Source organism: Doryrhamphus excisus, linkage group LG4 (assembly GCF_037039965.1).
Source record: "Doryrhamphus excisus strain RoL-2023G ecotype Guam linkage group LG4, RoL_Dexc_Guam_v1.1, whole genome shotgun sequence".
NCBI classification, from domain to species: Eukaryota; Metazoa; Chordata; class Actinopteri; order Syngnathiformes; family Syngnathidae; genus Doryrhamphus; species Doryrhamphus excisus.
Genome location: NC_136360.1, coordinates 1884536 through 1909177, shown reverse-complemented (window position 1 = coordinate 1909177; position 24642 = coordinate 1884536). Strand labels below are relative to the sequence as shown.

Genomic DNA, 24642 nt, shown 5'->3' with positions numbered 1-24642 from the left:
ACACAATCTCGACATGCATTTGTTTTGTCCTCAACATGCAATATTTTAAACATATTTTCATATTTTCTACTTTTAAAGCGTTTGCATTTTTCCTTTACAATAACATGCATCCAGACTGTTGAAAAATAAGAGATAGTCATTATATCTGTTAATGGAATTTAGGGATGTAGCTAACTAGGATTTTCATAGTTGATTAATCCGAAGCTTGTTTTTTGGATTAATTGAATAATCGGAGATCAGGGGTATCCAAACCTTTTCCACTAAAGGCTGAAGAATCAAAGAGTTTTCACGGGAGAAAACTGTCTTGGTTGTATTACCAATTCAACTTATTCTCATTGCACTGTTTTTTTGTTTAGTTGTATTTTTACATTGTGCTTCGGGCCAAAAATAAACAAGCTGCAGGCCGCAAATGGCCCCCAGGCGGCACTTTGGACAACCCTATCCCAGATGAGCCAAATAAATATAAATCAAACCCATGGTTTGGTCCGTGACAAAATGCTCCAAGGTGCTGAGACTCTCTTCCTATACATAGGTCTGCAACTAACAATTATTTTTGATAACAGATTAATCCATTGTTTGTTCAATTAATCAATGAATGGGGTTTTAAAAACCACAGTTTAATTTCTGCCTTGAACTGACATAGCAAGTAAATGCACAAACTTTAATTAAAAAAATATATATATATTCAAATTTGAGATATTCATATATTTATATCCAAAAATTAATCGATTACCAAAATAGCTGTCAATTAATTGGGTAACTGATTAATCTGCAATTGAATGTTCATTCATTCATTTTCTTCCGCTTATCCTCAGGAGGGTCGCGGGGGTGCTGGAGCCTATCCCAGCTGTCTTCGGGCGAGAGTACACCCTGGACTGGTCACCAGCCAATCACAGGGCACATATAGACAAACAACCATTCACACTCACATTCATACCTATGGACATTTTGGAGTCGCCAATTAACCTAGCATGTTTTTGGAATGTGGGAGGAAACCAAAGTACCCGGAGAAAACCCATGCAAGCACGGTAAGAACATGTAAACTCCACACAGAGATGGCAAAGGGTGGAATTGAACACGGGTTTCCTAGCTGTGGGGCCTGTGCGCTAACCACTCGACCACCGTGCAGCCGAGTCAACAAACATTCATTCATTTTCTACCGCTGTTCCTCACGAGGGTTGCAGGGGGTGCTGGAGCCTATCCCAACTTTCTTCGGGCGAGAGGCGGGGTACAACCTAAACTGGTGGCCAGCCAATCACAGGGCACATATAGACAAACAACCATTCACACTCACATTCATACCTATGGACAATTTGGAGTCGCCAATTAACCTAGCATGTTTTTGGAATGTGGGAGGAAACCGGAGTACCCGGAGAAAACCCACGCATGCACGGGGAGAACAGAGGGTGGAATTGAACTCGGGTCTCCTAGCTGTGTGGCCTGCGCGCTAACCACAATTAAACGTTGCAGTTCTAATATATATATAGTATATAATTGTCATGACTGTTTATTTCCCCCTTTGGAATTTTTAAAGACTACAAGTAGACTCCACTGCCGGCCTCAAGGGTACTTGGGTACTATCATGAGCAGGGCTGTTAACAGGCTGGACTGTTAATGACTCTTATGGGTGTTGTCACAAGTTAGGATCATATACTGTGCATTTATGAGCAAATATGGCAAAGGACACAAGAGATATATAAAAAAAAAATCTAAATAAATTCATTTTTCTCTTGTATCTCCCATCCCCAACCCCCCACAAATCCCTCTTTGCTCAGAAATGGGCTATACAAGAAGAGATAAAGCGATAAGCACATCCCTGGCTGCTATTAAAGAAGGCCAGTCATACAGAAATAGGAAGCGATTATACCCGTAACACGGTTTTAAAGCAATGATGCATATTTGAACACACACATATGCAGTTTGTAGTGTAGATGCATATGGATATAAGCGGTATCAGCTACACAATGATGACATATGGGCAAGGAAAAATCAAACACAGCGGCAGGATCGCCGTATCTCTATTCTCCATCAAACAAACAGTGCAGCCTGCAGACACAACGTGCAGGGCCAGATTTATATCTGAACTCATTTCCTTCCTTAGCACACAAACACTCCCTCCCTGCCTCCCTCCTCTTTGCCTGCAGTGACAAGCCACTTCATCATATGCTGATTAGTGCTTTGGTAGATGGTCTTCACCTTTATAAATCCCATTCAAAATAAAAAAAGTACACTTGACTTCCTATGTGTGGTTATACTTATGAAAGCAAGAGTCACCTTGAGGCTTGGAAGTACTCATAGCAGTTCTTTTCCCCATGATACTAATCCATACATTGCATAACATGGCAAACCCTCCCGTTACTGTGGTAGCGAACTGCAGAAAAAACGGGAAACGGTGGGGGGTGGGGTGAAAAAAGGACAGAAATAGATAACGGCAAAGTGATTCATTCATAAAGTCAATTTATGAGGATGTCGCAATCAGGATGAAAAAGCATAGGTTAATATTTGGGGGTAAAATCGAGTTTGGCGGCAAGAAAATTTCAAAATGTTTAAAATGTGAATAACGGTCCTTGGAAATAAGCCACACACTCGCATGCACAAAATTGTATGCATCGATAATTCTGGCTGATCTGAATGAAAGTTATTTAACCACTTCCACAACATTGAGGAAAACAAAACAGGACAAAATACATTCTCGGGGGAAGAAAATTGCCGACTGTGATCACTTTATTTTCTGTGGACGTAAGAAAATTTCAAAATGTTTAAAATCTCTGTGTCCACCAAGTGGAACCAAATGTCACAAACAATCCGCCTCTTGGAATCCACTGGAATGTAATGGCACGAGCCAAATTGCGCCAATGACGCTAGGAGTCCACTGGGCCAGCGCCAGTTGGTGCCAGTTTGCACCAGTTCCCGCCAATGCAATTTGCTGTGGCAAAAAGGTGCCTAGTGGCGTGCAGTGGCTCAAACTGCCTCCCAACTGGCTCGTGGTGGCCCGTAACGGCGACAAAAATTGAGTTTGGCGGCAAGAAAATTTCAAAATGTTGAACATTTCTGTGTCGCTAAAACACTGAATGGAATGTGTGGTTATTTTTATTTTAAGGGCAAGAGTCACCTTGAGCCTTGGAAGTACTCATAGCAGTTCTTTTCCCCATGATACTAATCCATACATTGCATAACATGGCAAACCCTCACGTTACTGTGGTAGCGAACTGCAGAAAAAACGGGAAACGGTGGGGGGTGGGGTGAAAAAAGGACAGAAATAGATAACGGCAATGTGATTCATTCATAAAGTCAATTTATGAGGATGAAAAAGCATAGGTTAATATTTAGGGATAAATCATGTGTATGACACATTATATGAGTGAGATGCATTGTGTTGCTTTATGAAGTTGTGTTGACGTGCAGCACTTAGCATGATGATAACCATCCAAAACCGATACGACCTACATCACTAAAATGCACTTAGGTATAAAATCAGGCAGAGAGCCGATACAGGAAAATAGCGGACAGGAAAGCCTGCATGTGATGTTTTTTCTTTATTACATAACCCCTTAACCCAGTGACAAACCACCAGACAGCAGTCGTATTTTTAGCCTCACTCATGATGACAAGAATATTTGCAATTTTGTGACGGATATGGAAATATTTTTGTATGTTTTTCTTCAATTTTTTGCATTAGATTAGCGCCACTGTGTCATTTTTTTTGCCCCCGTTATCTTTGTTTTCCACGCACTCGCTGCAGGCTATTTCCCTCAATTACATCCCATTTCCCCATCGTTTCTATAATCTTGTCACATCCCATGCGTGTACCAAGTTTAACACAGACTCCTCCCTATTTTCAGCATCGTATTCCCCGCACCCCGCATCCCTCCTCCCCCCCCCGCCCCGGCTCAGCTCCCATCAGCCTTACCAGGTGTGTGCTACAGTGAAGCGGCGCCTCTGTCTGATGCTTTTGTTGACCATCAGCTTACGGAAGAGCCGCGGGGAGCTCCGTGGGGAAAGTTTAGGGGATGTGGCGCCCCGTTTCCCTCCCACCACACCCGGGATCTTTGGGGGCTCCAGCTCGAGATGCATATGTTCCTTAAATGTCCGAATACAGGAGTCCATCTCGACACTCAGTTCATTTGAGGACATCTCTGCAGATTAGGTTCAAGTCCTGTGTGACGGACCTTTTTAAATGTCCAAAGTCAGCTATTCATGTGCAGGTGGTTTAGTCTTCTTCTTGGACGTCCAGACACAGTGAGGCTGGAGCTGCAGAGAAAGCAATGAGGCTATGTCGTACACCCCCGAAAAGGCCAGCACACACATACCTTTTGTGTAGTTTGGGGTTGCTTTGCCTCCGTGCTGTTCTTAACGGTTTTAGGGATTATAGCACCCAGCGGTCGTGCCCACTCCCTCTCTCTCTCTCTCTCTCTCTCTCTCCTGCTGGTCGCCGTTTTAATCTGAGGCTCACAAGACGAGTTTACCCACAAGAGGGTCACATCTAACTCCTTGGAGGACACAAGGGGTAGATGAATGTTAAGTTCTTGCTATGTTTCTGTGTCACTGCTGGCTCCGGATAAAAGCACATCCCAGGACCAGCTCTCCATCCACGCAGCGTGATGTTGAGGAGCCACCTTATGAAAGATTCAGATGATTTTCAAATTGCCTTCTCCTGTCTTGCGCTGCTCTCTCCATCATCCCCTGCTTGACTGACCTTCTTCAGTGAGAAAACAGCCAACTCTCTCCAAAAAAGGCACTCCCGGTGTGGAAAGCAGTGTGCAGAGCCCCGAGTCAGTTTGCACGTCACTTTCACAGGCAGAGTGGTGAGCGGAGCACAACATGCAAGGAAATGCTTCACTTGCTCTTTCATTCAGGATACACACAGCTGAGAGCAGGCATGTAAGCGAGCGCAAGCCACGCCTCCGCGGTAAAGGATAGGCTGGTGGCTGGCGTGACGACAAGCAGGCAGGCTCGGTAACAGGTTGTTCATTTTTTTTTTTTTTTTTTTTTTTTTTTGCTATTGAGCGGATTTGTGGTGATTTTCATGATGTTGTGACCTTTAGCGAGTCAGGCAAGCACCAAGTGCAGGCCAAGAAAAAGCATTATTTGCACATGCGGTAAAGGCAAACAGCTTAATGGGAACTGAAACACACACACACTGCGCAAAAGGTCAGCTGATTTAAATAAACACTGTGAATAACGGTCCTTGGGAATAAGCCACACACTCGCATGCACAAAATTGTATGCATCGATAATTCTGGCTGATCTGAATGAAAGTTATTTAACCACTTCCACAACATTGAGGAAAACAAAACAGGACAAAATACATTCTCGGGGGAAGAAAATTGCCGACTGTGATCACTTTATTTTCTGTGGATGTAAGAAAATTTCTAAATGTTTAAAATCTCTTTGTCCACCAAGTGGAACCAAATGTCACAAACAATCCGCCTCTTGGAATCCACTGGAATGTAATGGCACGAGCCAAGTTGCGCCAATGACGCTAGGAGTACACTGGGCCAGCGCCAGTTGGTGCCAGTTCCCGTCACTTCCCGCCAATGCAATTTGCTGTGGCAAAAAGGTGCCCAGTGGTGTGCAGTGGCTCAAACTGCCTCCCAACTGGCTCGTGGTGGCCCATAACGCCGACAAAAATTGAGTTTTGCCGCAAGAAAATTTCAAAATGTTTAAAATCTCTGTGTCACCACCAAGTGGAACCAAATGTTACAAACAGTTTGCTTCTTGGAATCCACTGGAATGTAATGGCACGAGCCAAGTTGCGGCAATGACGCTAGGAGCCCACTGGGCCAGCGCCAGTTGGTGCCAGTTCGCGCCAGTTCGCGCCAATGCAATTTGCTGTGGCAAAAAGGTGCCTAGTGGCGTGCAGTGCCTCAAACTGCCTCCCAACTGGCTCGTGGTGGCCCGTAACGCCGACAAAAATTGAGTTTTGCCGCAAGAAAATTTCAAAATGTTTAAAATCTCTGTGTCACCACCAAGTGGAACCAAATGTTACAAACAATCCGCCTCTTGGAATCCACTGGAATGTAATGGCACGAGCCAAGTTGCGCCAATGATGCTAGGAGTCCACTGGGCCAGCGCCAGTTGGTGCCAGTTTGCGCCAGTTCATGCCAAAGATTATGTGATTGGCGTGTAGTGACAAATAACGACAACATGACGAGCGAACATTAATTCTACGCCATAGCTAGCCACGACGCGCCAATCACACAATCTTTGGCACAAGTGCTGTTTTGGTAACATATGGTTCCAACAAAAATGTTCTCCCTTGTACAAATTGAGTGAGAACAAGTGAGAACCCCTGAATTAAAGGATACCCAATAAAATATAATGGTTCCTCTATACACAACCCCTCCACAAAGTCACACTATGAACATTGCAGTAGTCGAACCCTAACCCTGCTAACATACACGTAACAAAACCCTTACCTTCATGACACTGGTAGTTAACCCCATTAATGTACCCAATACTCTATATGTGAGTATACACTATTAATGTTCTCTGCTGATCTCATGTCTCCAAGCAGACATGAAGGTTCAAGAAGGTTCAAGGAGTGAATATAAATTTGACAAATAGGCAGGTTCAAGACCATTAGAAGGCGTTAATGAATTCTCAACGACATAAGTAACTGAAGAGAAACCTGGACAGCTACTAAAGAGAATTTACATCATCACAAAAATATGCTTTATGATTATCTCTGGACAGGAAGTTGCACGTCTAACTGTGGGTCAGGTGTAGGTGATGGGGGCGGGTGTGTCTATGTGTTGGGCTAATGTCTTTAGATGCGAGCCCTTAATGTACTGCTTCTGGTTACATAACACCCGCCTTTCTTTTTTTTTTTTTTTTTTTTTTTTTTTCCTTTGCTCCCGCTTTTATAGCCCAGCCCTCGCTTTTGAAGGCAAACAATACTGCATTGTGGGCCAGATTAGAGGACATAAATTGATACACAAAGGTCTGTGAACGTCAGAGAGAAGAGTGGAGAGTGGAAAAAGCTTAGAAAACAGAGCACATTCAGGGAAGACGAATGCGAGGGAAAAAATGAAGAGGCACGAGGAGCTTTTAAGGGGAAACAAATCTACCGTAGCTGAAAGATGATCAATGATATGTTATTTTTGAAGGTGACCTTATCCAAAGGGGTTTCATTAGTTATGGAGCACAGATACCACATTGCTACAGTTTAAGTTCAATTCATTACTCACATGATAAGCCTGTTTTCATCGTCCCTCGCCTCCAAAAAGGCAGAAAAAGTGTTTGGTCGGTTCATAGAAGGACAGTATTCCATAAAAGAACAGTGTTCGCAGGGAGTGAGACCTCTTGTCAGTCATAATGTCTGTGTGTGTGTGGGGGGGGGGGGGTGAGACAGCCAGCACACATAGTGTAGCAAGTAAGTCACGGCAGAAACAAAAATATGTTCCAGAGCAAAATCCCACAGCTGCTTCAAACTGAATGAACCTGAACTCACCACGGACAAAACCATCCTATCTAGTTTTTCCATCTGGGGGAAAAAAGCTACTTCAAACTACATCGGATAGATTTAGTCTGGGGAGGTGGTGAGGGATACGAATATTTATCCTGGAAGGTAGAAGCAACCCCTTACCCCCCCCCCAACCAGGACAAATACTTGAATCCCACACCGGCCCCCCAGGCTAGGCATTAGGCTAGGCTACAGCATGGTGCTTACTGTTTCATGGTAGTTGGATCTGCGTCACACCCAGCAGCGTTATTTTCAAAGTTATTTGGTGAAGGAGTGCACGCAGGCTTCACAGCTAGGAGACCCGAGTTCAATTCCTCCCTCTGCAATCTCTGTGTGGAGTTCTTGTGGAGTTCTCCCCGTGCATGCGTGGGTTTTCTCCGGGTACTCCGGTTTCCTCCCACATTCCAAAAACATGCTAGGTTAATTGGCGACTCCAAATTGTCCATAGGTATGAATGTGAGTGTGAATGGTTGTTTGTCTATATGTGCCCTGTGATTGGCTGGCGACCAGTCCAGGGTGTACCCGGACTCTCGCCCCAAGACAGCTGGGATAGGCTCCAGCACGGCCGCGACCCTTTTGAGGATAAGCAGTAGAAAATGAATGAATGAATGTTTACTATATCGGGTAATACAAGTGTAAACGTGACTGTAGGGGTGTTAGTTCATGTCTAGAAGGCTCTACTAATAAATGTGTTATTTTCTGTTATCATGTTTACCATAGGACGAGTGGTTAGCGCACAGTCAGAAGACCTGACTTCAATTCCAGCCTCGGCCATCTCTGTGTGGAGTTTGCATGTTCTCCCCGTGCATGTGTGGGTTTTCTCCGGTTTCCTCCCACATTCCAAAAACATGCTAGGTTAATTAGCGACTCCAAATTGTCCATAGGTATGAATGTGAGTGTGAATGGTTGTTTGTCTATATGTGCCCTGTGATTGGCTGGCCACCAGTCCAGGGTGTACCCCGCCTCTCGCTCAAAGACAGCTGGGATAGGCTCCAGCACCCTCTGCAACCCTCATGAGGAAAAGCGGTAGAAAATGAATGAATGAATCTGTAAAGCACTTTGAGCTTTGGAACAAAAAATGGATCAGCAGGAGAAGTACCTGTTTCCCAAAATAACTTATCCTACCCTCCACTCTGCTCTCCAACACTGGCAGAGCACTTGCAATAAATTGTAGTGGAAAAAGAGGGTTTTCAACACAAGAGGAAAAGAGCTGTGCAGAAATTATGGACGCACATATCGTACATACACACAAACACACACATATAGTACACACGGTCTAAGACTTGACAACATTCGGAAAGGTGCTGCTGACCCAGACATTAGCAGCAGTGGGAACTAAATGATAGACGTTTAAAAACACAAGGGGGCCAATGACACAGCCTTGTACAACAGGCGATAAAGCAAATAGTTGCACATTATGAATGAGAGTTATTGGTCCGCACGGTGATCAAGTGGTTAGCATGTTGGCCACACAGTCTGGAGCTCGGGAAGATCTGGGTTCGAATCTCCCACATTACAAAAAACATAGGTATGAATGTGAGCTTGAATGGTCTATATTGGCTGGTGTACCGAAGACAGCCGGGGTAGGCTCCAGCATACCCCTGCAACTCTAAATAGTATAAGCAGAATAGAAAATGGATAGATGGATCTTGTAAAATCAAATGTGCCCTGTGATTGGCTGGCGACCAGTCCAGGGTGTACCCCGCCTCTCGCCCGAAGCCGGCTGGGATAGGCTCCGGCACCCCCGCGACCCTCATGAGGATAAGCGGTAGAAAATAAATGAATGAATGAATTATAAATGTGTAATTATGACTTTTTTAACAATTTCAGAGTTCGGCACTACAACAAACCTTTAGGTGTTAGCATGCTAATGTTAGCATTGTTAGGATTCTTTAAGTCATTAAAACGTTTTCATTGGCTGTTTTTATACCAAGGATTCAAAATGTGTTGGTAAAATAAATGTAGCACTAAAATTCATTCGTTCATTCATTTTCTACCGCTTTTCCTCACAAGGGTCGCGGGGGTGCTGGAGCCTATCCCAGCTGTCTTCGGGCGTGAGGCGGGGTACACCCTGGACTGGTCGCCAGCCAATCACAGGGCACATATAGACAAACAACCATTCACACTCACATTCATACCTATGGACAATTTTTTTGGAACGTGGGAGGAAACCGGAGTACCCGGAGAAAACTCACGCATGCACGGGGAGAACATGCAAACTCCACACAGAGATGGCCGAAGGTGGGATTGAACCCTGGTCTCGTAGCTGTGAGGTCTGCGCGCTAACCACTCGACCGCAGTGCAGCCTACACAAATATTATATTTACAATTTGAATTATCATTTATATTGAATGGGTTAGCGCACAGGCTATATGTGATTGGCTAGGGTGTATCCCGCCTCTCGCTCAAAGACAGCTGTGATAGGCTCCAGCACCCCCCGCGACCCTCATGAGGATAAGCGGTAGAAAATGAATGAATGAATTCAACATATTCTACTGCATATCCATCCAGAAAGCAAAGTGTGAGGATGTGGATAGAATTATGTCCAATGTTTCCACTGCCCTCTTGTGGAGAAAAATATCACTGCAAGTCCACAAATGATATAGGCCTAAAGCAGTCTTTGTGGAAAAACAAAGCTGTATTAAACGAGTCAATCAGTCTTCTGAAATGATAATGCAGCAAATATGGTGAAGGTTTAAAATATGAGGCTTGAGATTAATGTGATTAATGTTGATGCTACCATAGATGAGTTACTATTTGAACTTACATACATGACTCCTTTATAAGAGGTTTGTACCATACTTAAGGGGGAGCGACTTGACTGGTTGTCAGTCACAGTGCTCTGACGTTTACCCTCCAATTGATCAATGATGTATGACAGGTAGAATTTAATTAATTTTCTCTTTTTTACTATCAGTTCTTTTCGCACATGGAATTGTGACGCTAAACACTGTGAGGCTCTGTCTTGCTAAACAAGCCATCTGGTGAGGATTCAGTTTCAGCATTGACAGCCCAGCAACTTTGCAGTTTTTGTCCTTTTTTTTTTTGTCTTCCAGAAAACACACCTCATTCCCCTTAAGTCGTGTACCTGATACATTTTATACTTCAAATTTGTTAATAAGTGCAAGGAGCATGCATGTACAGTAAAGTCTCGTTATATTGATATCGGTTAAAACGAATTACTACTTGACTATGACGATACTATTTTCATTTCCCGGCAAATTTCTAGTCTTTTATGATATAATTAGCTCCGTTAGTACGATACACGGTTATTATGATAATCCGGTTACTACGATGCCCTTTTCATCTCCCGCCAGCCAATTTGGTCTGCTTATATCGATACAAAAGCAGCTTAAATCAATCTTTGCTTAAGGATTTCAATACCAAAAAAAGAACACGGCGAACGGCTGCTTCCAGTCAACTTTATTTTTCACACTTCCACCACCAGAGCGCAGCACACACAAAGCGGAAAACACCCGTCCCTCGCGCCTACCCCTCCGGGTGGCAACACCTTCCCTATCGATAGTTCCGGGGTGAATTATGTCCCGGTAACCGGTAATCACTACAGCTTAAGTTTATTTTTATTTACTGTAGTACAAAATTTATTGTAGTACAAAAGCATGCTAGATACGCAATCCATGAACTCAAGGAGAAAATTACATGCCATATCAAAGATCCGCCCACTTTTAATGCAGTTCGGCGCAGGATCGGATATATGGATAGTCCGGTTATATCAGTATTTTTTCCGACTCCCGAGAATATCGATATAACGAGACTTTACTGTATTTAGAACTTAAACTTGGATTTAGCTTGTTAGCCTCCATCACGAGCTGCATGAGTGTTTAGTGTACAGGCCACACAGCTAGGAGACCCAAGTTCGATTCCGCCATCTGTGTGTAGCGTTTGCATGATCAACATGCGTTTTTCTCCGGGTACTCCGGTTTCCTCCCACATTCCAAAAACATGCTAGGTTAATTAGCGACTCCAAATTGTCCATAGGTATGAATGTGAGTGTGAATGGTTGTTTGTCTATATGTGCCCTGTGATTGGCTGGCCACCAGTCCAGGGTGCGATCAAATATTCACTTATTACCGACTTAAGGGGAATGAGGAGTGTTTTCTGGAAGACAAAAAAAAAAAAAAGGACAAAAACTGCAAAGTTGCGGGGCTGTCAATGCTGAAACTGAATCCTCACCAGATGGCGACCAGTCCAGGGTGTACCCCGCCTCTCGCCCAAAGACTGCTGGGATAGGCTCCAGCACCCCCGTGACCCTTGTGAGGAAAAGTGGTATAAAATGAATGAATGAATGAATAAACTGAAGTAAAGATGGCAGCCTACAAAAAAAACAAGCCAATAATGTCGTGAGGATTTACTGCATGGGTTATCTGACATGTGGTCGCTTTATGTGTTATGAATAAGGGATGTGTTCAAATTTGTTTCCATGATGAAACACCCCGTCACCGTCTACATTGTACTTACCATTCAGGGTCAACCGGTGTGATGTCTATCCTGGGAGGAGCTCCAAAAGGTAAGGAGGTAGGCCGGGTCATGATTTCATCATCAGGTGTCCGAGCCCTGTCCCCTTGCCGCCACGACAACGGTGGCAGCTGCAGGTTGCCAGATAAACGCCTACGACCTCGGCGCAGGTCAACCCCCAATGTGCATGCTGGAGATGTAAAAGATTCGCTGAGGCAACAATCTGGTAGCTCTTTGCCATCCTGAAAAGAGAGATAAGCAAATGAGGCCGTTTTAGGATTTGGAAGGTTACATAAGCCTCATCTAGGGAGATATCACTCATTAAGATTAGAAAGAAGATTAAAAAGGAATCATGCGGAACTATCTGGATGTGAAGAGATAAATTGAAGTTATTTTCCATGTGTTACCTTGAATCTGTCCACTAGGGGGCACTACATCTCTGTTTAAGTGTCTGTTTTCATTCTTTCATTATCCTGTACAGCAGCAGGGGTGGGCAAATATTTTGACTGTGGGCCGCATTGAGTTAACAAAATTGTCTGGGGGGGCAGATCATATATTTAACACACACACACACTATTATATGCTTATAATTTTCCTTGAATTATTTGTCTAATTTTATCTGTGAAAGTGTTATACTATCAACTGTATGTTCTCATGTCCATTTTTTCAGGAGCACATCAAACTAGGCAATTTAATTTTACAGTTTTGTTGCTTTTTTTTTTTACTAAATAAGACATCCGAAGTCATGTTGCCAGTTTGTATGTTTAAAGTTGAAATACTTGGAAAGCAAATGGCTGGCCGGATTCAAATGCTTGGTGGGCCGCATGTAGCCCCCGGGCCGTAGTTTGCACACCCCTGCTTTACAAGGTCACGGGTGAGCTGGAGCTTATACCAGTTGACTTTGGGCAAGGTGCGAGGTACACTGGACAATCAATATCCACTTGTCAATCACAGCACACACATACGTAGATAACCATGCGTCCACTCATGGACAATTTAGAGTGCCACTTAACCTAATATCCACTTGGACTGTGGGAGGAAACCGGGTGAGCCACACAAGACTTTTAACTATTGGACCATTATTTATCGACATGGAATGGAATGGCTCTATACAGTGGCTTACGGACACACGCAAGGGTTGCTTTCATTCACACCATCTGCACCCAACAGTTGGCAGTAGCGTTGTTTACAAACAAGAAGCCAAATCATGTGGATCGGTTCTTATTTTAAGACAGTAGTCATTTCTCTTCAACAGCACTTCCTCCTTGCAGATTGGATACCACCTACTCAACTCTTGTTGATAATAAATACAACCAATTGCTTTAACAATATGCATGGATTCAAACGGCACATATAGACAAACAACCATTCACACTCACATTCATACAATTTGGAGTCGCTAATTAACCTAGCATGTTTTTGGAATGTGGGAGGAAACCGGAGTACCCGGATTTTTTTGGACTGAAAATTCATCCATTTTCACTGCTTATCCTCACAAGGGTCGCAGGGTTGCTGGAGTCTATCCCAGCTGCGCATTGGTATATGTGGGTGACTGCTAGGGCTGCGGAGGAATAGAAGTCGTCACACTACATTTAATATCATATACAGATATCCCTATCAATTTCTGTAGTTGGAGCATAGAAAACCTGTTTATATGACCTTTGAAATTATTTTTTTGTAGAGCCTTCTGGACATAAACTAACACCCCAACAGTCACGTTTACACTTGTATTACCTGATATAGTAAACATGATAACAGGAAATAACACATTTATTACTAGAGCCTTCTAGACATGAACTAACACCCCTACAGTCACGTTTACACTTGTATTACCTGATATAGTAAACATGATAACAGAAAATAACACATTTATTAGTAGAGCCTTCTGGACATAAACTAACACCCCTACAGTCACGTTTACACTTGTATTACCTGATATAGTAAACATTCATTCATTCATTCATTTTCTACCGCTTTTTCCTCACGAGGTGCTGGAGCCTATCCCAGCTGTCTTCGGGCGAGAGGCGGGGTATACCCTGGACTGGTCGCCAGCCAATCACAGGGCACATATAATATAGTAAACATGATAACAGAAAATAACACATTTATTAGTAGAGCCTTCTAGACATGAACTAACACCCCTACAGTCACGTTTACACTTGTATTTTTTTTTAATCATTAATTTTCTTATCCTCACAAGGGTTGCGGATGTGCTGGAGCCTATCCAAGCTGATACCCGGAGAAAACCCACGCATGCACGGGGAGAACAAGCAAACTCCACACAGAAATGGCCGAGGGTGGAATTTTAACTCGGGTCTCCTAGCTGTTAGCTCTGATAACCAATCATGAGTGTCCTCCTGCATGTGACACACGGGCCTGTTATGACTTCCCACTTTACTGTTTCAGGGGAAGACATTTTGATTACTCGTTGTACCGAATGCTATGCAAACATTCCATGATGAAGGGAAAAATAAACAGCTTCAATACAACAAACGTCACAGCCGCCTAAAACGCCAGCATTGTTCAAAACGCCCAGGGCTTGTTCCTATCACTGCGGCGTTTTGTCATGGAAATGATGGCGCTGGATGACCAGCCCTTTATCATTGTAGAAGATATCGGGTTTGTCAGCTAGTAAACCTCCTTGGAGTCACGTTTTATGGTTTGGTTTTGTTCATAATGCGGTTGTCAATATATTGGGTTACAAAACAAACTTACATTATTTTTGCACTTGCACAATACTTCAACAATGGCTTCAACTATTAGATGAAATGACTATGGAAATGACAATATACAATATACCTATGGAATCTCTCTCTCACACCCATGCTACTGTAGCTAATTGGTTCTTTTTAGCCGTATGCGTTATTTTAGCTGTTTGAAGATGAACTATATCAGCAAGTTGAAGTATTTGTGATTTTAGAAATAAGGAGTTAGTACAGGGGTGGGCAAACTACGGCCCGGGGGCCACATCTGGCCCGCCAAGTGTTTGAATACGGCCCGCCCAATCTTTCCAAAGTATTTCATTTAAACTCAACATACAACCTGGCATCATGGCCTGAGCCAACCTTTTGATGGTTTTATCAATTTTGTTTTTTGACATGTTCTGTTGTTTACAAAGTGCTCCTGAAAAAAGGGACACAAGCACATAATAATAATAACAATAATTACTATTATTATTATTATTAGATTATTATTAGAATTATGATTATTATAATTATTATATTAATGCCAATTATTATATTAATTATATATATTATTGTTATATTTGCATATTTTACATAATAATAATATAATAATTATTATTTTAATTTTATTGTAATTATTATAATATTTTATTATTTTTAAAATATTTAAATATAAATATAAAATAATAAATAATAATAGCAGATTGCATGACAATTTTACAGATACAATAATACCAGGTGGACTGTTACGTGTAAAATATATAGTCTGCCCCCCCCCCTGTAAATTTTGTCATATCAATGCGAGTCAAAACGTTTGCCCACCCCTGAGTTAGTATGTTCTCTGTAGGCGCCATTATGAATTATCCTTACTGACCTTTTTTGCAGTACATTTAGCGAGTGAAGATTGCTTTTATAGTTATTACAGTTATTTACAGTTATTATTGATATGAGGCGTGACGTTGCAGCAATGGATAATTAATCCATGATCCAATTAATCTACAACTATTTTGCTCATCGATTAATCGTTTCATTTAAAAACGTACTGTAAATATCCTGATTTCAGCCTCTAAATTGTGACGGCTGAAATGAAATGAAATGAGCACTGAAAACTCAGAAGTGGAGTCGCTTTCCCAAGTCCAGCTCACGTTTTATGGTCACCATCGCTGATTTCCACATAAATGAACGTGGAATTCAACCATCAGATGCTCACTGACCTGAAGTCCTATAAGATTTTTTTGATTACAGTTTCTGTGTCATTTATGAGGCTTTTTTTTTTCCAAAAATATTTGGTCGAATTCCAAATTGTACGACAACAGGAACATTTGATGCGTCTTTGTGGCATCACAGGCCATGCACTGGTTCTCACCCGCCCCCACCAAAGCCCTAATCCCTCTGCACACTTGCCATTTTGATGCCAAGGCAACAAAGCAACAGGGAGGAAATGACGAGATGAGCTGAGAAAACAACACCTGCTTCCCATCAGGAGAAGAAGATCAAGGGGGCGGCAAAAGGAAGACAGAAAGCGGGTTCTTGGTCAAGGAGAGGGAGGGCTGGAGGGAGGGAGGTCTGACACAGGATGGAACAGCTGGATCAGCTGTTGAGTGAAGGCCTTACTGAGAGGGAGGCTGGTAGAAGACAGATGAGAGTGGTGTTAAGTGAAAGAGGCTGATTAGTAATGTATGAAATAAGATGTTTATCTACAGCTGTGTGCACCTCACAGCCTTAAGCTGATTGCTGCACTTACAGTATAAGCAGTAGAGTGCTTTTCCTACACATAACATGAATGGAAAACACCCACATATGCATATGAACACACACGCATGTACATATGAGTATGCTGCTCCACGATTGGTGGGATGCAAAGGTGGAAAAACGTTTTTCACTGACGACTTTGTGTCACAAATATTTCAACTTTTTCTTTGGTAATTTTATGACTTTACTGTCGTCACAGATTGACTGTATTCTCATAACCGAATTATATACATTCATTTTAACCTAATTTTCCAGAAATTACAACTTTTTTTGTTTTTCCATATTGCACCTTTTATATGACTGGTAAAAGTTTATTCTCTGGAAATTCTCTGGAATTTTGACTTTTGAAATTGACTAAGAATTTTTTTCTCTTATTATTTTGACTTTATTCTTGTAGCAAAATAACTTTTTTTTTGCAACCTAATTTCCAAAAAATTACAACTTTTTTTGTTGTTTTTTTATATTACACTTCTTAATAATTATTTTTTTTCTTTAATATTTCAACACCAGACTACTAAAATGACAATCATTTCCCTCATAATATGACTGGTAAAAGTTTATTCTCCGGAAATTGAATTTTGACTTTTGAAATTGACTAAGAATTTTTTTCTCTTATTATTTTGACTTTATTTTGTAGCATAATAACTTTTTTTGCAACCTAATTTTCCAAAAATTACAAGTTTTTTTGTTTGTTTTTTATATTACACCTTCTAATAATGATTTTTTTTCTTTAATATTTCAACACTAGTCTAATAAAATGGCAATCTTTTCCCTCATAATATGACTGGTAGATGTTTATTCTTTGGAAATGGAATTTTGACTTTTGAAATTGACTAAGAATTTTTTTTTATTATTTTGACTTTATTCTTGTAGTGTAATAACTTTTTTTTGCAACCTAATTTCCAAAAAAAAGACAACTTTTTTTGTTTGTTTTTCATATTACACCTTTTAATAATGATTTTTTATATATTTCAACACTAGACTACTAAAATGACAATATTTTCCCTCATAATATGACTGGTAGAAGTTTATTCTTTGGAAATGGAATTTTGACTTTTGAAAATGACTAAGAATTTTTTTTTATTCTTTTGACTTTATTCTTGTAGCATAATAACTTTTTTTTTGCAACCTAATTTTCCAGAAAATACAACTTTTTTGTTTGTTTTTCATATTACACCTTTTAATAATGATTTTTTCTTTAATATTTCAACAATAGGCTACTAATATGACAATCTTTTCCTTCATAATATGACTGGTAGATGTTTATTCTTGGGAAATTGAATTTTGACTTTTAAAATTGACTAAGAATTTTTTTCTCTCATTATTTTGACTTTATTCTTGTAGTGTAATCACTTTTTTTGCAACCTAATTTCCAAAAAATTACAACTTTTTTGTTTGTTTTTCATATTACACCTTTTAATAATGATTTTTTATATATTTCAACACTAGACTACTAAAATGACAATATTTTCCCTCATAATATGACTGGTAGAAGTTTTTTCTTTGGAAATGGAATTTTGACTTTTGAAAATGACTAAGAATTTTTTTTTATTATTTTGACTTTATTCTTGTAGTGTAATAATTTTTTTTTGCAACCCAATTTCCAAAAAATTACAACTTTTTTTGTTTGTTTTTTATATTACACTTCTTAATAATTATTTTTTTCTTTAATATTTCAACACGAGACTACTAAAATGACAATCTTTTCCCTCATAATATGACTGGTAGAAGTTTATTCTAGGGAAATTGCATTTTGACTTTTGAAATTGACTAAGAATTTTTTTCTCTTATTATTTTGACTTTATTCACTTAGCATAAAAACTTTTTTTGCGACCTAATTTTCCAAAAATTACAACTTTTTTTGTTTGTTTTTCATATTACACCTTTTAATAATTGTTTTTAATTTAATATTTCAACACTAGACTACTACAATGACAATCTTTTCCCTCATGATATTACTGGTACGCCCCACTATTTGAGAAGCACTGATATACAGGCTGACACAATGTTGCTTCTGTTGGATTAATTCCAGATATTATTAAAGTAGAGTGTCAGGAAGAGATGAGAAATGCTCGATGTCATATCTATGCTACCTAACAGCTGAGATTCTGCTCTTTGAATTATTTTGGCAACAATACGTTTATGCAGTTTGATATATTTGGCTGCTCATGGAGATAAGACAGTCCCGTGAGGATTGCAAAGCAGAACAGGATATTAATAAAACCATGTGGCAAAATTTTCCGAGTCCTTTTCTTTCCTTTCTTTTCTCATCATCTGTTCTTAATGGTTATAAAATAGCCCAATCTTTCAGTCTGTGACAAGACAAGAAATAAATTGCCCACTTTCTCTTGAGAGCAGACATGTGATGTTTGGTGAATTTAGGCTGTCTGACTTTTGAACATTGAAAATGTATTCAGTGAAATTGGTTGAGGGTAATTTAAATCATTTTAGCTGTATTCATGTGGTTGGCATGTGCAAATAGTTTACTGGGGGTGCAGGGAGAGGGACGAATAAATAAGAATGTGATTATAAACATCTCTTCCTCTCAGACTTTTCAAATGAACCACTCCATGAACCACCAACATACACTCAAAAAGTTATATTTGTCTCCTTATGTACATAATATCACCTTGTGTAGCCTTGTGTGGCTCTGGGATCCACAACTATTGCACCCACAATTATTGATAGCACATTCTAAAGCAGGGGTCTCAAACATGTGGCCCGCAGGACACTAGTTTGAGGCCCCCGCCTTGATATGAAAGTTTAATGTTAGTGCGGCCCGCGCAAGTTTGATATGGATGCTGTATGGTATCATGTACCCAGAAAAAATTATTACGTTTGATTCATGTTCATGTTAAAGGTTAAATAACTGTTAATAGTTATCCTCCCTATCCGTGTGGAAGTGGTAAGTTTTTGGCGATTTAAGTTTAAAGGAAATAACTTGAAGGCTACCGTTTAGGTCGCTAGCTCTCTAGTTTGCGAGTTAGCATGTGTCTCAAGACCCTGCAGTTGCGCAATATGTTGTAAATAAAAAAAGAGTATAAATGTGACTATAGTCGTGTTTTGTCATGTCTACAGGGCTCTAATAATGCTTTGTTCATTTTAATCTGAAAAAAATCATTTGTCTACCCACCAACTATATGTGGTTTCTTAAGTTTTTATTATTTACTGTTTTATTATTATTATTATATTTATTTATTTATTACTGATTGATTGATTTTCTTTATTCTTGATTTGTTTATTTATTTTTCATCTTATTTTGTGTAGAAAAATAAAAATTAAGATATTTGAGAACAGTGGAATGTTTTATCAGAGCTTTTCTTGCAGAAAATTAGAACCAAAGCAACGTTTTTAAAATGTTTTTGTTTTTAATAAATGCGTTTTTTTGTTTTTGGCCTAAGTGAATCGAGTTTGAGACCCCTGTTCTAAAGAAAACAAAAGAAACACCAAAAATTGAAAAAATAGCAGTAATTTTTCACAAAAATACAGTCAGAATATTGAGAGAAAAAAATGCATAATCTAAGAAGAAAAGGTTGTAATTTTCCAAGAATAAAGTCTGTAATATTACAAGAGAAAATGACATAATTTCAACTTCATAAAGTTGAAATATTAAAGATTTTTAAAAAAATATTATTAGAAAAACCAAAGAAGATAAAATTGTAATTTGGGGGAAATTAGGTTGAGGAAAACATTTTTAAAAATTAGGTTTGTACTTGAATCAATAATATTTTTTGACAACATGACAGGGCGGCACGGTGGACGAGCGGTTAGCACGCAGACCTCACAGCGAGGAGACCAGGGTTCAATTGCACCCTCCGCCATCTCTGTGTGGAGTTTGCATGTTCTCCCCGTGCATGCGTGGGTTTTCTACGGGTACTCCGGTTTCCTCCCACATTCCAAAAACATGCTAGGTTAATTAACGACTCCAAATTGTCCATAGGTATGAATGTGAGTGTGAATGGTTGTTTGTCTATATGTGCCCTGTGATTGGCTGGCGACCAGTCCAGGAGATATGAATGAAAATAGTGTTATAGTGAAGGAAACTAACAGGATCACATATTAAAGCAGAACAATATAATGAAGGGTCACAGTTCACCAAGATGGGGAACTACGACTGTTGCTGCTGATGGTGTGCCCCCCCTTACCCCCCGCGCCCCCCCAAACACACACACACACCACCTTCGACTTGTCATGAAGGCAAGAAGCAAGTAACCCTGCTCATTAGGGAAAGAAAAAAAAATCAGAGATGTGAATGCCAAACAATGGAATCACAGCAGGCACTAATGGAGGACTTACGTATTTCTATGGCCAGAAAAGATTCCATCCGTAGATGTGGATGCCTTCTAATTAGAGAACGAGCAGCTGTTCAGTTTGACCTGTGCTCCTTGTAAACACGAGCTCAAAAGCAGTGGAAGGTGAACAAAAAAATCATGTGGAGTAGCGGAGCAGAGGAGCCAGAGACTTGGTGGGAAAGCAATACGGTGTTGAAATATTCACTTCAAATTTCTATGATGGAATGGTAGAAATGCTAATGTTGTTGCATCTGTGGTGATGCATCACTAGAAAAGAGGTGATTCAGTGCAAAATTGCAGGGGTGGCAGTTTTCCTTAATGATAGCTTTGAGTTTTTCCCACAGCAAACACGCAGAAGACAATTATACACCATGCATATATATATATATATATATATATATATATATATATATATATATATATATATATACTGCATTTGTTATGTTGTATTAGATCCGAGGAAACATGGAAAGTAGTTTGAGCAGCAAAACCAGCTTTGTGTGTATGAATGTGTTAAAATTTCCCAATGCGTAACCTTCTGCATGTTACACCCTTCCACGCTGTCTCATTTCCTCCCTCCTGTCAAGTGGAGGAAATCCCAATTACTCAAAACAACAGCCTGACTCACGGTGTCATTTTACAAAAAAAAAAATGAAATCATCACACTGCGACTTAACACTGTTAAGTAAATGTAATAATAATACAAGTTTTAAATCTTTGCATTTGTACAAGCAAAGCATTTCAATTGTGTCTGCCGGAGTGCTGCAATGATGTCAGCCTCCCTTTTGTGCTGTTATTTTAGTTGACTATTAATCAGGCTATTTTGTTGAGACATTTTTTTCTATAACTTCCCACAAACAGTTGTGACCTGATCGGAATATTGGTATTGATTAACATCAGTATCACTAACGAAGATTTTTCTCTTCACACTATCCTTACTGAGCTCTTATCAAATGCGCTGCTGCCACCTTGTGGCCGTTCTTACGGCTTATAAAGCTCTGAAGTGAAATGAATTAGCCTGACTCACAGTGTCATCTTACAAAAAAAAACTTTGAAATCATCACACTGCGACTTAACACTGTTAAGTAAATGTTGCTAAGAATAAAAGTTTTAAATCTTTGCATTTGTACAAGCAAAGCATTTCAGTTGTGTCTGCCGGAGTGCTGCAATGATGTCAGCCTCCCTTTTGTGCTAGGTTATTTTAGTTGACTATTAATCAGGCTATTTTGTTGAGACATTTTTTCTATAACTTCCCACAAACAGTTGTGACCTGATCGGAATATTGGTATTGATTAACATCAGTATCACTAACGAAGATTTTTCCCTTCACACTATCCTTACTGAGCTCTTATCAAATGCGCTGCTGCCACCTTGTGGCCGTTCTTACGGCTTATAAAGCTCTGAAGTGAAATGAATTAGCCTGACTCACAGTGTCATCTTACAAAAAAAAAACTTTGAAATCATCACACTGCGACTTAACACTGTTAAGTAAATGTTGCTAAAAATACAAGTTTTAAATCTCTGCATTTGTACAAGCAAAGCATTTCAATTGTGTCTGCCGGAGTGCTGCAATGATGTCAGCCTCCCTTTTGTGCTATGTTATTTTAGTTGACTATTAATCAGGCTATTTTGTTGAGACATTTTTTCTATAACTTCCCACAAACAGTTGTGACCTGATCGGAATATTGGTATTGATTAACATCAGTATCACTAACGAAGATTTTTCCCTTCATACTATCCTTACTGAGCTCTTATCAAATGCGCTGCTGCCACCTTGTGGCCGTTCTTACGGCTTATAAAGCTCTGAAGTGAAATGAATTAGCCTGACTCACAGTGTCATCTTACAAAAAAAAAAACTTTGAAATCATCACACTGCGACTTAACACTGTTAAGTAAATGTTGCTAAGAATACAAGTTTTAAATCTCTGCATTTGTACAAGCAAAGCATTTCAATTGTGTCTGCCGGAGTGCTGCAATGATGTCAGCCTCCCTTTTGTGCTATGTTATTTTAGTTGACTATTAATCAGGCTATTTTGTTGAGACATTTTTTCTATAACTTCCCACAAACAGTTGTGACCTGATCGGAATATTGGTATTGATTAACATCAGTATCACTAACGAAGATTTTTCCCTTCACACTATCCTTACTGAGCTCTTATCAAATGCGCTTCTGCCACCTTGTGGCTGTTCTTACGGCTTATAAAGCTCTGAAGTGAAATGAATTAGCCTGACTCACAGTGTCATCTTACAAAAAAAAAAACTTTGAAATCATCACACTGCGACTTAACACTGTTAAGTAAATGTTGCTAAGAATACAAGTTTTAAATCTCTGCATTTGTACAAGCAAAGCATTTCAATTGTGTCTGCCGGAGTGCTGCAATGATGTCAGCCTCCCTTTTGTGCTATGTTATTTTAGTTGACTATTAATCAGGCTATTTTGTTGAGACATTTTTTCTATAACTTCCCACAAACAGTTGTGACCTGATCGGAATATTGGTATTGATTAACATCAGTATCACTAACGAAGATTTTTCCCTTCACACTATCCTTACTGAGCTCTTATCAAAAGCGCTGCTGCCACCTTGTGGCCGTTCTTACGGCTTATAAAGCTCTGAAGTGAAATGAATTAGCCTGACTCACAGTGTCATCTTACAAAAAAAAACTTTGAAATCATCACACTGCGACTTAACACTGTTAAGTAAATGTTGCTAAAAATACAAGTTTTAAATCTTTGCATTTGTCCAAGCAAAGCATTTCAATTGTGTCTGCCGGAGTGCTGCAATGATGTCAGCCTCCCTTTTGTGCTATGTTATTTTAGTTGACTATTAATCAGGCTATTTTGTTGAGACATTTTTTCTATAACTTCCCACAAACAGTTGTGACCTGATCGGAATATTGGTATTGATTAACATCAGTATCACTAACGAAGATTTTTCCCTTCACACTATCCTTACTGAGCTCTTATCAAATGCGCTGCTGCCACCTTGTGGCCGTTCTTACGGCTTATAAAGCTCTGAAGTGAAATGAATTAGCCTGACTCACAGTGTCATCTTACAAAAAAAAAAACTTTGAAATCATCACACTGCGACTTAACACTGTTAAGTAAATGTTGCTAAAAATACAAGTTTTAAATCTCTGCATTTGTACAAGCAAAGCATTTCAATTGTGTCTGCCGGAGTGCTGCAATGATGTCAGCCTCCCTGAGCTCTGAAGCGAAATGAATTAGTGAAGAGTCGCGTCGTCACCTCTTTTTCCCACTCACACAAAGCAAAACCTTCAGGTTTATAAAAACATATAAATACATATATAGTATAAAATGAGGTGAAGTGACGTGGTCGTATCTGTCAAAAGTGGATCAAGTGCTCTATCATGTGTCAAGCCACACATAATATGAGACCTTCAATTTATATAGCAGGAAAAAAAAGAGTTATTTTGATCCAGAATGAATAGCACACAATGTTCAAACTTACATCAGAAGATGAGACTGAGTAATGCACACCCACATTCTCTGCTACGGACTATTTGAGCAACGTTATCAAACACCCACAACCACTGCTAAGTGCAGCTGGAAGCATGACTACACCAAGCATACAGGTGCTACTCGGTTCGTGAAAAACAAACACATACCTTAATCAGGTCAAATAACTTCTTTTACGTTTTTTTACATCAGACTCTTGTGGGAGCAAGTTTGATCTGAAGAGCCCCCCTTACTTGTTTTTGAGCATTCAAGTCTCTGTGGCTGCGCCTAAAATCCCCATCTTTTTGACTTCGGCTTTATCCTGTCAGACAGCAGCAAAACCAGGCCTCATTATTTTTTTCTTTCACCTTATTGATGCTTTTTTTTCATGTTCTTCAGTCAAAAACGATGTCCTTAAAGTCATCCTTGTGCTTCACTCCTGTCTCATTATTGAGCTTGTGTCCTTTATTTCCATCTGTGACAGTTTCTAACCCTTGTTACATCCTCATTGTATCT

The 24642-nt window shown here is 39.9% G+C and overlaps 1 protein-coding gene across 3 annotated transcripts in view; it reads right to left on the bottom strand.

The window, feature by feature from the left end:
* pde4ba (phosphodiesterase 4B, cAMP-specific a) overlaps nucleotides 1-24642 on the bottom strand; it is a 148697-nt gene that overhangs the window by 108761 nt on the left and 15294 nt on the right. Inside the window, exons 1-2 of one of the 3 annotated variants that reach the window (XM_058074370.2) lie at nucleotides 4311-5648; nucleotides 3911-4251 (exon numbers count right to left, since the gene is read on the bottom strand). In XM_058074370.2, coding sequence (XP_057930353.2) covers nucleotides 3911-4134 — 224 coding nt within the window. In that variant the 5' untranslated portion in view covers nucleotides 4135-4251; nucleotides 4311-5648. Of the gene's footprint in view, nucleotides 1-3910; nucleotides 5649-11944; nucleotides 12184-24642 lie in introns of those variants that run through there. The other 2 variants (XM_058074368.2, XM_058074369.2) reach the window with 2 other exon arrangements.